Source organism: Sparus aurata, chromosome 1 (assembly GCF_900880675.1).
Source record: "Sparus aurata chromosome 1, fSpaAur1.1, whole genome shotgun sequence".
Classification (NCBI taxonomy): domain Eukaryota; kingdom Metazoa; phylum Chordata; class Actinopteri; order Spariformes; family Sparidae; genus Sparus; species Sparus aurata.
This window is the reverse complement of record NC_044187.1, coordinates 22,304,020-22,321,272: the sequence shown is the minus strand read 5'-3', so window position 1 is coordinate 22,321,272 and position 17,253 is coordinate 22,304,020. Positions and strand designations below refer to the sequence as shown.

Here is a 17,253-nt window from a genome sequence, read left to right as displayed (position 1 = left end):
TACTGTGAGTGGTCCATAGTCCCCCTCAAGCCGTGAGGGATTTTTTTTTTCTTTGAATGCAGCAAGTGGGTGGGCAGCTTTCATACTGCTGCTTCCTCACACGTTTGACTTAAAAGTCGTATTGTCGTTAAGAAATGTAATTTGGATTGGCATGAGGGCTGCTCTACTGTACTTTTACCTTGTCCTTTACTATTAACCCTAATTTTAATTTAATGGACTTAACTATGAGCACAGAACTGGAAATGTCCCAGGTTTTCCTTTCAGAAATGTGGTCACCTTAAACAAAATCAACAACCACCAGAATCTCTATTTACTGATGCGACAAAGAAAGCAAATCAGTGTATTTGCCAAAAGTTCAAACTGTTTCTTTAGCTATGAATACATTTCCCAAAGTGCAATGAAACAGCCAAGGGTGTCAAATACCGCCATTTTGTCACGTTGTTTGGCGTCTCATACAGATGCAGAAGGTGCCCTTTAGGGTCTGTATAAAGATGCACAGACATTACACTAACTCCATTGTAAGCATTTGTTGCAGAGTGAAATGTGAAATGATCAGAGTACCTGGGGTGGCGGTTAGGGGTGGAGTGGACGGTCACACAGGACCTCCACCCAGGAGATCATAATTTATGTCCCATCAAATGTCAGTGGTCTCTTAGTTTTGGTGCCCAAACATAACCAAAATTCCATGTGAGTCTATATGACTAGTGCAGTGCCCGTAGAAAAGTGTATTGGACATGGATGGCCAAATGAGGCTGTGTTTGAAGGTGGGGCGTCAGGGATATTTAGGTTTGTTGTGAAATCTGATATTCCAGGGTATAATTGGCTGTTTTTGACTATTTTTGATTTTGCCATTATATTTCATCTTAAAAGCTATTTAATTGGTGTCATTATTTTCAGCACAACCTCACATGTGTGACTGTACAGTTATTTTTTTATTTTGACATACTGTATTAACACAATGGACCTAAAATCACAAAAAAACATGAAATCCGAGTAGAAAAAGTTAGATTTTTTTAACCACAAATATGTTTAACAATCCTTTTTTTTTTTTTTTTTTTTTACTTATAATGCAAATATAAATTGTTGTTTATCTAAATGTGTACATACATTTAAAACATTTACAAAGTTATATGTAACTATTTACATTTAAATGCAGGCAATGCTGAGGTCTGCCTGAGCTCCTTCCAGCTGAATGAAGAGCTGCACTGCCTGCTCCACATTCAGCTTCTCCTCATTAAACAAAAAAATGACTCCACTACACACTAAACACACTACACCAAACACTACATAACACACTAACTATACACTCCAAACACGCTAAATGTCACAAATCTCTCAACTCTCACACACACCGACCGTCGTTGCATGTCAATCATCTTGTCACTTTCGTGACAAAAGCCCGTTTTTACCATTTCTTCCTGCACCAGAAACTAAGCAAACGTGACGGCGATGTTCGCGAAAAAGCGTGGCGGACATTATTTACCCTAGGTCCGGTTTTGGATGTGCCGATGCTTCCGGTCCGTCGCCTCGGGAGGTGGGCCGTGTAGCTAGCGGCTAGCAGCTAGCTGCTAGCTAGCGGCTAGCTACACACGAACATCCACAGATTCCGATTCCACTTTGTTGTCCGCGCGTCTCCGGATCTCCTCAGACCCGAACAGACTCGGTCCGGACTCGTTTAATCTCATTAATCCACAACAGTCAGTTTAGATGCACAGAACAGAACAGAACGGGACCGAACCGCCGGCAAAATCCCGGTCCAGCTCGCGCCGCTGCAGGTATAAATCTGCTTGTTTCTTAAGGTGGGGGGTCGCGGTGGGCTCTGCAGTGATTGGCTCTGGTGCGCACGTGACTGTAGTGGCTCCGGTGGACAATGCTCGTGGAATTTGTAAAGCATTTATGAAATAATTTATTAACGGTATCATTGCAGTCCAAACAAATGCGAAATATCACACCATTGAACCACGCAGCAGCCATGTTGAAACTCTCAGGTCAGTCTGATCCTGATCCGCAGAGATATTTGAGGAACACACACATACACACACACACACACACACACACACAGACAGACAGACAGAGGTTCCGTGTATTTATAGATAGATGATGTGGACGAGCAAGAGAAGGCAGTGCTGATATTTGATGAAGTGAGATGAGAACGTGTTAAATATGAAGGGCTCAAAAGAAAGGCTATGATAAGGTAACCACCCAGGTGGTAAGCACAGGTGAATCGCTCTATCAGACTCTTAAGGTAGTAGCCCTTATGTAAGTAGTATAGGAGTGACAGGGTCCATTGGTAGAGGTCTCCATCTGTGCTTATAGAACTTTGGTAACCATGTCGTAACCTGTGTCACACAAACTCACTTCTCATCACCCTTACTGTGCCTGTGATCATGGTCACACATATACAAAATCAACATTCCCCTCCCACTCTAAGTGAGCAGAGAGGCTCAAAAAACATTTGTATCTGGTGGTAAGGCAAATCCGTACCTTGGTTTCACATGAAGTTCAACTTTTATGAACTTTGACTGGTGAAGTTGTGGCCAGAACCAATAGCAAAGACGCTTGTCTGGTTGACTCCTCAAACAGACTATAAAACCAGCATACTGAATTCTGTGTGCCTCACGTAATACACTGCCATTATTCAGCGCTGGCAGGCAATTTTCCCCTGGCTGCAGTCGTGTTTGTGTGACAACAACCTTATAAACGATGAGACACTCGGTAGCCAATTCCTGATCGGCTGGTAATGCACATTTTGAGAGGGGTAATACCAGTATGTGATCGGAGGAGAGGTATTACCATAGTGTCCATTAGAGAGTGGAACCTGTGTGAGACTGAACTACGCAATTCGTGGAATGGACAATGAAGTGAGGCTGCATGTTTGTACAGTACTCTATTTTATGTAATCGTAGCGCATATTCACCAATATTATCAGATGCAGAGACCAATGTATGGGGATATATACATTCTCAGTTAAATTTACTGTTTCAGTGCACCAGTGTCATCTTAGACAATAGGATTTATTGTTAAACTGGAAAATGTCCTGTCTTTGTTACATATCTTTAACAATGTTAAAGTGTTTGATAACCACATGAGGGCTCACTGGCAAAAATGGGTTGGGCTTTACTTTATAATTGGGACATGGTCCACACCAAGTACAGATGTGTGGCAATGTCAGCAGGAAACATCCCAGAATCCAGCAGTCAGTCCACCGGTGCAGTACCCACACATTGTGTACGTATGCACACATACAGGAATGCACACTGTCTTTGCACTAGTCCTCAGGGATGCAGGGAATGTGTCGAGCACAAACCCATACCGTTGTGCATGTTTAACAATGCACACCTACACACACACACACACACACTCGCACACAAACAGCCAAAAGCTGCTGGTGAGCGTGCACCTGGGAGCCTCTGACCCACATAGGGCCATGTGCAGGATGCGTCCCACTTTACCACTTGGCGATGCATCATTAACCCGCTGTCTACCATCCAAAGCGGCTGAGCTGGATTGTTGTCACCGCTCACCTGCGCTCACATTGTCATTATTGTCGTTCCTGTGTAGCACAGAGACGTGAGAGTGGGAAAAACACAAAAACACTGACAGTATAACCTCAGATTACTCATGGCTTTTTATCTCCGGCTTTGACTGACATAATTGCTTTCCTTCTCTCTCTCTCTCTCTCACTCTCTCACCACACACACACACACAGTGCAAGAGAAACACACACCTGTGCACTCACTCTAACTGAGCCCATCGTGTCTGCCTGTAACAAAGTGGTTTCCTGGGGTACTAAAGTGTACAGTGTCTACAGTTTTAGCCACTGTGTTGCCTCAGCCTCTGACACACATAGTCTCTCTCCCTCTCTCTCTCTCTCTCTCTCACACACACACACACACACACGCTGGCTGTCTCCTGCTCTCACTCTCCACTCCAGCTGTCTCATTCTCTTATTCCCTCTTCCCACTCTCTGTTTTTTCTCCTCCTCCTCATTGCCTCTCCTTCTCTTTTTCTCCGCATACAGATGCACACACACACACACACACACACACACACACACACACACACACACACACACTCTGTCTCCCTCCTTTCCTCTGTCTTCCTCTCCTCATATCCACCGGCATCTGCGCTGAGGAGCCTCCCTCACCAGCCTGTGGATCCCTTCACTTGACTAATTAGCCTTGAAGTGCTGTTGAAGATCATCATATTTAGCTTAGCGACCCAGCGGCAGAGTGCAGACAGATATAGACTGGGCTGGCTGGAGGCTGGGTGCCTGGCACTGTTGCGAGCTCTCTATCGCTCTCTATTCACACTCAGTGCCGAGGGCTTCTCAGTGGCAGAGCGGAGGAAGTGAGGGGCGGTTTTTGCTTTGAAAGAGACGAGAAAGGGGGGTAAAAGGAAAAAAAAAAGGAGCGAAGCCGAGACCACAAGTCGACCACAGAATGGGAGCCCGGTGCAGGAGCAAATCCTCCTAGAGACGGAGAGTCGCAGGAGGCAGCGATCACTGTGCAGCAGCTTCCAGCATACAGAGATTTAAAGGTGAGAGTTTTCTGAACCAGTTACTGCTCTGGTTTTTGTTCTGCTCCTTCTTTGGGATTTTTCTTGAACATGAGTGTGTGTGTCTGTATGTGTGACAGATAAGTGTTTGAGCGTGATTGTGCATCTCTGTGACCCACATTGTGAACCTGAGGTGCAGCACAGGATGGATTTTTTGCAGGATGATCTCTCTGTCCCTCTCTCTCTGTGTCTGTCTGCCACAAACACACACACACACACACACACACACACACACAGGCATCAGCTGTGCAGCACCACTTGTTGGACTGACATCCAAGTGAACATGAAATGAATATTTGGGTGACGGTCACCTGTGAGGGTGTTTGTGTGCCTGCGAGAAAGTGAGTGGGTCTTTTGTTGCCGTGGCACCAGTGTGAAGCTTAAGCGTGCACATCAGAGTGAACGACATTGGACAGCAACATAAGAGACAATCAGTCATGCCAGCCTTACGCCAGATTGCCTCTCACTGCTTTGGAAAATGGGAACATAAAAGAAGACCCAAATACTGTATTTACAGCGGACAATCTGTGTGTGCATGTGTGTGTGTTTACAATCCCCTTATCTTCTACCACAACTTGTACAACATGTTCTCTCTCTTTACTTAGCATCAATGAACACCGTTTCACCAATCAAAGCCCTTTGTGTAGCTGACGCTGGACTTCAGCAGAGGCTTGTACTTATATTTAAATAGTGTGATAATAGTAGGATAGTGATTCCCAGGAGGCAGACAGGCGATAGTGGAGGAAGAGGAGTGAAAACGAGTATATGAACCACAGCATGAATAATTAACACTCTTAACCACAGTGAGCGGCGCCTGTGCAGCTGTGTGTGCGTGTGTGTGAGTGTGTGTGTGTGTGCACATGACACTCAGCTAAATATTGTACACTGCAAAGAAAAAAAATGTGTGTCCACTGTATGTGTGTACATGTTTTTGAATTCTGAGCCCATAAACAAGTCTTATTTGAAGCTATAAATAGAGAAATTATGTATCTATGATGTGGAACAGGCGATGCCAAGAGGGACTTCATTGCCAGATAATTGAAGTTCAGGTTTGTGAGAGCACCTGAGGTGATTTCGCAGAAATAGTGATTTCTAATCCCCCCAAATCCTGCATTTTTAAATTGAAGGGACCATTATTCAGAGGCTCTGGTGCATTCCTGGTGTGTAGGTTTGCTTTACAAATCAAATGCTTTGGAAGGATATCTACATTGAGCACAATTCTTTGAAGCTCAGAATTCTGTTTCAAGACAGCATTTTCTGTTAGGACAAAGTGTTATGGATAAGAGATCATCTAATCATTCAGTATTAATTATCACACCTTTCATGCTTTAGTAATCAATTTCTCCAAATGCGCAATAAGATTTGACTTTTGATCTTAAGGTCATGATTCAATATGATTTTCAATGTTTCAGCACTGCCATCTATGCTATTGTAAGACTTAGAATTTAATGCCGCTACGACTGTCATTTACATTTTCAAATTCTTCTTCTATTCTACAACAACAGCTTGACTTCCCTGTGCTATTTGCAGGCTAGGTTCAGACAAGTTTAAATAATATTCACCAAAAATAAAGATTCCGGAGTTCAACAAAAAAATGCAGTTTGTTACCATCCTGTCAGAGTAAACCATCTTCTCAAGTAAATGAATCAAGGATCTTTGGCAGTGTTATCAGATTACTTCAGCTCAGTTTTTCGCCCAATAGTGAACCCTCATCTCACTGTCAGTCTGAGAATTGCTTGTAATACCTTTTCAAAATTCAAACTTTTGTTGCAGATTTTGTATAGACCACATCAGCATAAACAAATTAGCAAACTGAGTGATGACTGTAATACAGCTCTGTTTATATATTTTATCTAGGTTAAAAGTCCCACAGCATATTCAGCTCACATTGTTAGCTTGCAAGCTGTCTAACATATAAAGTATAAAGGCCCTTTCTAGAGCCAGTGTTTGGTTTTGTCCACTCTCGAGGAAACCTGGTGAATCAATATGGGGGACTGAGTGGAAGAGGACCTGCTCCCTCTGAAGATACAAAAGGCTAATTCTAACAAAACAAAAACACAATGACTCCTAGTTCTTGGTGATTATACACTCATGAAAACATGATTATGGGTGTTGTATTCCATTTCTGCCAACTGATCCTCTTAAATCCTGCACACTGGACCTATCAAATTTTCTTATATCACTAATAGGTGTTCAGGAGCTCAATGAAGACATGGACGCATTCCAAAATCATGAAGTGGCTCCCTCCCCTCTCACCAAAAACAACCATTGATCGGGGGAAAGGGCTGACATGGCAGCAGAGATTCGCTCTGAGCCATAAAGACAGCGAGATAATTGTTGTCAAGGAGATGAGCGAGCAGGCTCGATATCTGAGAGGAGAACCAATTGGTGTTTGACTCAATGAAATTATACTGAAGACTTGCTGAGGGCATTTGCTTTATGATTGATAAAATCATGATTTCAAAGTCTGCGGTTCTTAGAGAAAAAAAAAAAGCATTTGCCGTTTGATTCAAATGCCTTTGAATGCCTTTTGAGGCATCTCTAAATTTAAAAGCGGAGACGCTGACATTATTTATCACCAGTGCAGTCATTTGCATGTCAGACAGCCCTGAGCCTCACATAAGCTGGCCTCCCTCCTCTAACTTTCCTTGCCATCTCTCCCCCTGTTCCCTCTTGTTCTCACTTTGGGGACTGAAGCTGTTTTTGTTCAACTTCTACCTGTAATCCCCCCTATCGCTATTATTTCCCATTGCTGAGTCTGCTGGCTTCCCCCCCCACCTTACTTCTGAAGAGTCTCCGAATGTCTGCATCATGACTTTGTCTCTCTCTTATCTCTTTCTGTCAGGCTTTTGTTTTTGATCATCGCTCCTCTGTTTCCAGTCTACTTCTCCTCCTTTCAACCTCATTTTCTCCCCCCCGACACTTTTGATTGCCTATCCGTACTGGTTTGTGGGTATGTGTGTGTACCTGTGTGTGTGTGTGTACCTGTGTGTGTATATGTGTGCGTGTGTGCGCGCGCGGGCATTTTTGATGTATCGTGCAAAATCTGTCTTTGCAGGCATCTCTGCTTATGGGTGAGTGAGGTTGTGTGTGCTGTGTATGTGCATAAGCGTAGTGTGCACATCAAAATAGGTGTTTTTACTCTGATGACAGATGGTAAAAGGTTTCCTTTATGTGCTTGGACAGATTATCTGTGAATCTGACAACATGAAGCACTTAACAGCTATCAGCAGCGTTGATGGTTTATCTATGGATGGATGACACATTATGAACTCCAGGTGTAGGATTGAAGATGCAGGACACATGGTGCTTATGTTGTTCACATTGAAGGTTTGATACCACATCCGTGAAGGTTAGATGAGGGGTAACTCCACCACTTTTACACATTAAAGCATGCTTACAGGTCTTGGGGAGTTCTGCAGTGTGTTTGAAAGAAGTTCCATAAAGCCGTCTGTGGCTCCAGAGGATGCTGCATGTAATCTGTTTAAATGCCTCTTGTGATGTCACACAGTGGTTCAGCTGTGTTGTGTGTAACGTAGGTAGTGCAGTCCACTGGCCACTTTTGGATTCATTGCGGACTGTTTAAAAACACATGACCAGAATGGATACAGTAAAACCAGAGATTTCGCCTACATTTTTATTCCATGTATTCTTCTTCCTAATCAAAACTTGGTGCCAACTTAGCCACTGAGTGACATTACTGGAGGCAATTTATCAGATGACATGCAGCTACCTTTTGGTGCCACAGTATTACCCCTCAAGACCGTTAAACACATGTTAATGTGTAAAATTGGTGAACTTCCCCTTTAAGGTCACGAAAGCTCTATTAAGTGGTAGAAGAAGTTTTTATTTTTCTTCAATACCACAGTAAACAAATACTCTTTAACAAGTAAAATTCCTGGTGAAATCCTGACGTGTAGGATTTAGGGAGGAATAAAGGGCTAAAAAGTACTCCTCTGAAATGTAGTGGAGTCGAAGTACAAAGTGGCATAACATGGAAATACTCTAAATACCTCTAAACTGTACTAAAGTCCAGTACCTGAGTAAAGTAAATGATACATTTCACCACTGCTTGCTTGTAAAGTTAATTATTTGAGCCTTGCGTTAAATTGAATGCACCTCTCACCTTGAGCGTTGGCAAGTGAAAGTAATCACATGCAGGTGACTCATCCAATATGAATGTGAATAAATGCATTCCTACATAGAGATGTGTTGCCCTGCGTAACCTGAGAGATGGGAGCAGCGCCAACGTGATGCACATGAAGTTTAAAAAAACTCTCTTTTTTTTTATAGCTCATGGTATAATTTGAGACAAATGCTCAGAAATTATCTAAACTTGAAACTGTTTGCTGTTACTAATCAGAATGTGAAACCTTCACCCTCAGATTTACTTTAAGCAGGGCACTGAATATAAATAGATTACTATTTCCACTCTCATATCGCCTGGAACTCAGGAGCTTGTTCAGTGACTTACAAAGTTGACCTCTAAACAGGTGCTAGTCAAGTCTGTTTCCTTACCAACAAGGCAAGCAAATTATTGCCCACAGGGATGAGCTTGAAGAAGACTCAAAATCACCCAGGCTGCTCTCACAGTGTCAGCCAATCCTGCATCTATTACTTATTATATGATCCTCATATTAATGAACTTTGCATGTTTACCTGTGCTTGTGTGATCGTCAACATTCTGCAATGCATGGAGTAGTGTTTCCTCCCACTCCACCCACCATATCCTTTTGACACAAACTGACGTAGTAATCTAAAGCTTTGTTATGATCTTTGACCCTGCAGATGATCGGCGGTCAGCTGTCAGCACCGAGGAGGGTGGTGCAGAGCTTTCCTGATGACAGAGGCCTGCAGAAGACCAGCACCTACATCGTGCCATGCTTCCTCTTTGTGGAGGTGAGTTTTCTGCTCAAAAGGGAACAATGTACAGCAGCAATGATGGCGTGGTGCGCTCATCAGACGTGACTGACTGACATCTGAGAATTTCACCCAGATCTGATCTGAATGTTGAACTCTACCAACCAAAGGCAGCATTTGTCATATTTATCCTGATGTGACCTCAATCTTCATGCGCTGATGTTGGTACCAGTTGTGTGCCTAGTTGTCTGTGAAAGCGGGGAGAGATGAAGAGTTAGCTTTAAACTCTGCAGGCGTTGGAGATTTTGGAAACCACTGGGAACTCGGGAGTCACTGACGAAGGCATCATGAAAGCACATTTTACAGTCTTCTGCCTGTGAATGTCTTCTTCCTCTTCTCCTCTATTTCTTTCCTCCGTCATTTCACACGTTTCTCAGGGCAGATTAGCAACAATGAGCGTCACTTGGGAAATTGCGTGAATTAGCAGGCTCTGTTTTCAATTCGCTGACTCCCAAAAGAAGTGATTGATTTGATTAAATTGTAACAAACGGGTGATTACCCTCAACCCATGAATCCGTCAGCGATAACATTCAGCGGGAGGTATCTTCTCGCAACAAAGGCCCTCTCCAGTGACCTTTTGGCTCATAAGCTCCTCGATTCCTTTCCTCCGCTCCTCTCCTCGTCCCACAACTCTTCTTCTCTGCCTGTAATCCCTAAATGACCCGGTGGAGACGCCCATGGCCTCAGTCGCATTTCCTAATTAATTGGCCTAATTAAGAGCAGAAACCCAATTAGCCCATGCCACCGCTAACACGCTCCAAGTCTGCAGGTCCTCCGAGCAACGAACACCGAAGGCGCTGAATCAGCTGTTGGGGTTTTTTTTGTGATTTTTTTAAGCATTAAAACTGTGTCTTTGCTTTTGAATTCACCCTGAAAATATGATGTTGCATTCTTCTTTTGAGGATGGTGAAAATTGTTGAGTCAAATGGGGCCACCGAGAGTTGACTGGATAAGTCAGAAGTTTGGGTTTTGCAATAATAGATAAAGCCTCCGGGCAAACAGGAGTATGGATAGATATGGACGTTCTTTTGTTCCCAACAGCCAAACTTAAGTAAACAAAGATCTTGTTAAGAGTTGGTCTTATTAAATTTAAAAAAAAAAAGATTCCCGTGTAAAAATCTTTTTCATGCGCACCTGCAGCTGCACCTCCTCCCTTTTCGCTCCGAGTCTCCTGAAGGATTCTTGTCAACCTTCTTCCTTTGTACTCATTCACTCGTTCACTCACATCCTCTTGAGATCACACTATAGCTTTTCTCATCTGCTCTTCCAACACACGGATCCATCCATCTCTTTCCACATAACAATGCTCTCCGACACACCACTGTTACCGCTGCATCTCTTTATAGCATAAATATCCCACAATCCCCGAGGTTTTACGCACCATCTTAATCTTGCCTTTATTTTATTTTCATTGTGCTATGGTATTGGCTCAATCTCGACATCCACTTGAGGACTTGTTATAATGATTTTCCGGCTTTCTAATTTTTTCATAGTGCGTCTGTAATATTTCTAGGCCTATATCTGTCAGTGGAGCTCCTCCCATCCTCCGGTATTCTCTTTGACGGTCTCTTGAGTACTGCCCAGTCACTCTTTTAGTACAGATCCTCCACATCACTCCTCCAGCACTTATTCCCTTGAGGAATTATATCTTTTGCACCACGGATCTCTCCATTATTCCCCCTTTACTCGCAGAACATCATCCCCTCCCCCCACTCACCACCCTGTCCACTATTGCAGAGACCTCAACTCTCCCAGTTTTCCCCGACGCTTCTCTCCAGCTTCACATTTCCTCTGGGGTCTCCATCGTGTCTTATCTGTTCCTTTCATTTCCCCCTACTGTTTCTGTTCACCCTTCCTCCTTCTTAGGGGGGAGTAGACCATGTCCTTATGCTCCCCTCACATCACAGACTGGAAGGTGAAATTCCTCTGTGGAGAAGGTGTTATGTGAATCTAGTACTGTCTCTTCTTTTTGTGTTTTGTGCCATTTTGTCACCTCAATTGCTTCTTTCTCCAGGGGTGCATCTCCTGTTTTGTTATCTTGTTCAAACACGGCCAGAGGTGGGCTGATGTGAATCGGATCTGACTTTAATAACTGCATATGCACCTGAATGAATCTGTGTACATTGCAGTAGTTTAATAAAAGGCATTTCTAAATTAAATCCCCCCCCCCCTCTGCTGTGTTCATACTGAAGCAGCGTGCTGTAGCATAGCTCCCCCCGGAGGGCACTCGCTCCTTTGTTGTTACATTAGCATCTCATTACCCATTTCTTTTCAATTCGAACGCCTGGTCTCATTCCTCTTCGTCTCTTATGATCTTGTTGCTGATCCCCTCCGTCTTTCCCCTCTTTTTTTCTCAGAATCCAAACTCTCTGTCTCCGTCCTCTTTCCATTTCCTTTCCCCGCATCACTTCATCTGTACGATGTTGTCCCCTGTCTCTGCCGGCGGTGCCACTCCCAGTTCATTGCTCCTTGCATCTGCCATCTCTAACTTTGATCACCACACCTTTCGGTTCCCACTGTCCATGTTTTCCTTTCTTCCATTGTCTTTCCTCTGTCTCTCCTTGCCATCTTCTTCTGGATTAAAATATGTGAACCGGCCTCATCAAGGAAGATTTCAAACAATACTTACTTTTAACTGCCTGGGACTGAACTTCTCTCTCCATCTCTCTGTTTGTGCGTGTGTCGCTCGTCTCTCTTGTTTTCGCTCCATGCTGCTGCTGTCACTGCCGCCATGCTGTGAAGCAACACAAGAGACTGGTCAGGGGTCTAACAGAGGCACTGCTTCAAAGGACCCTCTTTAAAGAGTCATTCTGAAACAACTGATTCCTGACTTTCTTCACACACTGGTGGCTCGTGTGCTGGTGTGATCTGAGCCAGGCAGACCTACTGTGAAAATCTGCACTGGAGCTGAGCTACAAAGTGACCACAAGTGAACTCTTTGATTAGATCTCAACTTGCAGCCAGGAGCTGCAGCTATTTCAGCTGTAACCATAGTCAGATGTGATAATCACTACTGTTAACTGTAAGCGGATGCACGACTGTAGCTGCTACTCAGTGGCACCCAGCCTTTGCAGCGTGCATTCTGGCTTCCCAGATATGCGGTTCAGCCTCGACTGCCAGCTCGGAGCAGCGCTGCTTCCTCCTCCTCGTTCCATCCTCATGCCTCGTTGGCTGCATCCTCCCGTGGCATAGCGAGCTCTGTAAAATAAACAGACTGCCAAGCATCGGACCACGTAATGTTTCAGGTCTACGGCCTGCGCTGTCTCTCGTGATACTACTACTATAGTGGCTTCACGTCTGCTTGCATCTCTCAGCTCCTAGCTTCGCTGCGGATGCCCTCATTTGTGCCTGTTCAGTAATTTCTGCACAGTCAGTAATTTACTTTTTTTTTTTTTTGCTCCATATAAAAATGTGATGCATGGGTTCCTGTCTTAGTGTATGTGCTGATAATTTGCTAGAATCAAGATATAGGAGATGTTGTTCGACATATCTGGCAAGTCCCAAATTGTTGTTTGTGAATGTGGCTGCGAAACATTCTCTCAGACATTCATTTTCCTTCAAAAAAAAAATCTGTTTGTGCAATATAATGTCTTTTTGGAGCAACCAAAGAAGGATTACACATATTTTGGTGATGTTAAGAAACTTGGTTAAAGGGGAAATCCACCAATTTTACACATCAAAGTCTGTTTATAGGTCTTTGAGGTTACTAATGCATATTAAAAATTGCAAAAAGCTTTCTGTGGCTCCAGGGGGAGTAGCATGAGATCTGATAAATCCCTGCAATTGATGTCACTTCAGCCAGAATTGAGTGTGAAGACTGCAATTTTGAAAGATGACTAATATCTAGTTTGAGTAAGAAACAAGTTGGCCTGCCAAACATCTGTAGCCTGCTCCTCATAGCCTGTGGTTGAGGCTGCGTCAGCTGCTTCTGCTACTATTGACACCCAAGTCTCCTGAATTTTTTCCAAGTTTTTATAAACAGAATGTCTCTGGTTCTGCTGCATCAATTTTGATCCTTTTTTAAGAAGCTTCCCATGGTGGATCCCACCATAGAAGTGAAATGCTGAATCAGAGGTACTCTATGAATGTCAGGGAATAAACTGTGGTTTTGGTTAAATATTGAAAATGTCTGATATAACTTGATGCACTAGATGAATGTTTACTAATAATAATTTACAATAATAATAAAGATAAAGTACACATACACAAATAGAAACCCATTAAGTCAGAGGTTTTGGGGATAAAGTTCCATAATGTTTCAAAAGCTTCTTACTTTTCTGTTGTTTGATAAACTTAGTGATGTAAGAGGAAAATCTGTTCAAGGAGAAGAGCTGAGATCTCAGGTACAGTCAAATAAAAATTCTGTTTGTGAATAAAAAACGTTGCCAAGTATACTGAAAATAATCAGATTTCAAGAGAGCCGTCATCACCATTCTCTTTTTTAAAGGGTTTTTGGGCTTCCCCGGGTAGCTCATGATAACCCAGTAATTTAACATAACTGTGCTATGAACTATGAAATCCTTGGAGCAAAGTCTGCAAAAATGCAGGCTTATGGAAAGTGGTCACAAAGGGCTCAAAATGTCTGCAAGGGAGCCCTCATGCACTGAAGGATCTGACAGTGGGATGTCCCTTAACCCTTGAGGACTAACATGTGCTGAAATTACAAGAGGGTCCAAGTAATTAAGAATTTGTGAATTCCCACTTATGTTGGTGCTCATGTTTGCCATCTGCTGTTGTGCAAAACATTCAAATTGTTATGAGTTGTTGTTAATAACTGTAAGATATAAGTTATCCTGGCCATTCAATTTACATTCAATTACATTATGTATACTGACCCTTCAACTGTGACTGACTTCCCAAGTCCCTGATGTAACCAAATCTATGTTACCCCCAGAATTTTTGCGTGTGGTGCTCAGGAAGTAAATTCCTTCTCAAGTATCAAAATCCCTTCCTCAGATTTCAGGAGCGCCGTAATTATTATTCTCTGTTTTAAAATGTTTTGGGCCCAGGTAACTTATCGTACCCCCCAAATTACTTTTATTTTCTGAACCTAACCACGCGTCAGGAAGTAAATTCCGTCTTTAGTATCAAAAATCCCATCCTCCTATCCACCTGACATTAAAAAAGTTTTAATGATTAAAATAATTGTTCTTGGTATGTATGATTTTGCTACATTCGTTTGAGAGCTCAGCACCTGCTCCCACATAGCCTGAACCCTGATGTGTGTGGTAGACAAACATCCTCTGGGTTGTCCTCCATTTGTTAAAGCCTTTAAAAATGGTCTCTTGGAGACAGGGTTGCTCCTGGTTACTGCTGTTGCTGATCATAGAATGGATTTTGAAGTGCATCAACTCGAGGAAACACCTTGCTTATTGACAGCATATGTGTTTCTGTGTCTGAACACGGACAGCCTCTGGCATCGCTTTTTTTTTTTTTTCAGCTAAGGTGTGAAGGCAGCACAGCATTCGCAGCTCCAGTAATGAATAACATCCTCAATCCATCAAGCCGTCAGCTCTCTACAACAAAACGTCTTCATCTCTGCATGTGCTTACTTCATCCACATCTCCTGCTGGGTACGACACAGCCTCAGCACATCTTCTACCTCCCAGCAACACATTTGTTGTGTGTGTTTACACTTTTCTAAAGATATTTTGTTCCACACAGCCAAACCAAACTCCACTCACAGTTTCTCCATATCTAAGCATCAAATAAGACCATAAGAGCTCTGATTCGCACTCACTCCAGATTTGTTTGAAAGCTCTGAAAGGCATTTCCTAATATACAACTAATGATTATCTTTAACTTCTCTGTAACCTCTTTTACGGGCAATTTATATGAAATGTACCTCTCCAACTGCCGCCTTAAAGAGAGAGAGCAAAACATGCTAATTCAGTTTTCATCACTGCCCTGAACACGGCATCTTACATGAGAATATCTCATTGATTAATTCTCTGGTTTTCGTGCTCATTTTATAAAAAATGCTCACAGACATTTTTTTAATGTGTCCCTTCCCTCTTCAGCACACACACAGAGACTCATTCTCCCATTATTCTCTCCTTAGTTTCCCCCTCATTATCTCCCAGACTCCATGAATAGCACCTGCCCGCCTCTCCACTGCTCTGGGATTTCGCAGCACCCTGGGTGCATGTTTGAAACACTTGTTAGCTGGCTGCTTCCCACCTGTTATCACTTTAGGGAGGAGGGAAGGCATGAGAGAGCCTGCATATCACAGATATCGTCTGCAAACGTTGAATAGAGCAGTCACCTATCCAGGCTGCAGCGCCATGGCCAAATTATCTCGTCATAAAAAGGGATATAAGATCCTTACTGGAGTGAGCCTCTACAATAAAATTGCTTATGCAAGATATAATCTTGTCCCTCGCTCTTGCTACTGTCTGAGCTTCATGCAATTATAGGATTCAGAACTGCAGACTGATCCTCGCTGCTGCCGCTACCCGTGCTGCCTGTTGCTCTGAATGAGGTCTTCTAAATAAATTGTAACAGAGGTTTCTAATTCTAAAATCAAGATATTCACAATTCATGAATTTGGCACATTTTCTGCTTCAAGGACAGATTGCATCGAAGTCAAATTAGTTGGTGAAATGATTCTCTTGACTGTGCTGTGAAAAAAAATAGTTAAAAATTAAAAAGAGATGAAAATTGGAATTCATTATTTGAAAAAATTTGGAATGCATGACAAAGAGTAGTTTATTTCAACAATGAACCCATGTTAATACTTGTTTATATATGGAAATGAGGAATGAGACCTTTAATTGCACTGTAGGGCTTTGTTCAGGAGACATGTTTGTATGTGTGAGCCTGCATCTGCTCCTATTCTCTCCTTTGTAAGATGTTTGCTTGAGGACGGGGGATTTTCTCGAATTATGTGATTGTTGCTGCTCTGAAGAGAGCGAGGAGTGAAACAGAAGAAGAATGGGTGAAGGGAGGCACATACTGTAGACGCAGACAGACAACAGTTGTACAGAGTTTTTGTCAGGGAGGATGCTAATTTTGAGAGAGACGTGAAAGGAAATGCAGCGGAAAATGATGTTTTTTTGACAGATGAGGGAAGAGAAAAAAAAAAAGGAAAAACAGGTGAGTTTAAGATAAACAAGGCATGGCTTTAAAATGCACCCAGTAATCAAAAAAGACAAGAGAGGTGGAGAAGGGGAGAGGAAAGAAAGGGGGAGGGCGTGCACGTGGCTGCCCCGAAAGATGAATGCCTACTTTGATCCTCTTCCTCTCCCTTGTTCCCTCTTTGTGTTTTACCTTTCCCTCTACTTCACCCTCTCTCATATATCCTCCGTTACTCTCTCTCACCTCCTCTCCCCAGTTGTTTTTCTGCTGCCTTCCTCAGTTTTATTTCCCAGCGGTACCCTCGGCTTTGCCCCGCCGCAGTCTGCGATATACTAATGTCTCATTAACTGCTTTATCCGTCTGTTTATCTTCTTCCACTTTCCCTCCGCTGCGTCTCCCAGTCGTCTCTTTAAGGCTCTAGCCCTCTGGCCTGTCCACTGTTTTCAATCAGTGGACTCATCTATCTTGTCTCTCTCAATGTGTTGTAATACAATCCAGCGACAGCAGGCGGCAGTCAAGCCCATTCATTCGCTTGTTATCCCCATTGATTCTATGATCCGTCCTTCTTTTTGTTTTTTGGCTTTTTGCTCCGTCATTTACATGTTATTAATGCAAATGAGTGTGTGTGAGAGGAGGGTGATGTGTGTGTCGTGTCCTCCTGTGTGTGTGTGTGTGTCTGTGTCTGTGTCTGTGGTCCAA

The 17,253-nt window shown here is 43.1% G+C and overlaps 1 protein-coding gene across 3 annotated transcripts in view; it reads left to right on the top strand.

Moving 5' to 3' along the window:
- Positions 1-4,036: 4,036 nt before the first annotated feature.
- plppr2b (phospholipid phosphatase related 2b) overlaps positions 4,037-17,253 on the top strand; it is a 49,991-nt gene continuing 36,774 nt past the window's right edge. For all 3 annotated transcript variants that reach the window (XM_030431657.1, XM_030431671.1, XM_030431664.1), the window contains exons 1-2: positions 4,037-4,539; positions 9,346-9,456. In XM_030431657.1, the coding sequence (XP_030287517.1) occupies positions 9,346-9,456 (111 nt within the window). In that variant the 5' untranslated portion in view covers positions 4,037-4,539. The remainder of the gene's footprint in view (positions 4,540-9,345; positions 9,457-17,253) is intronic.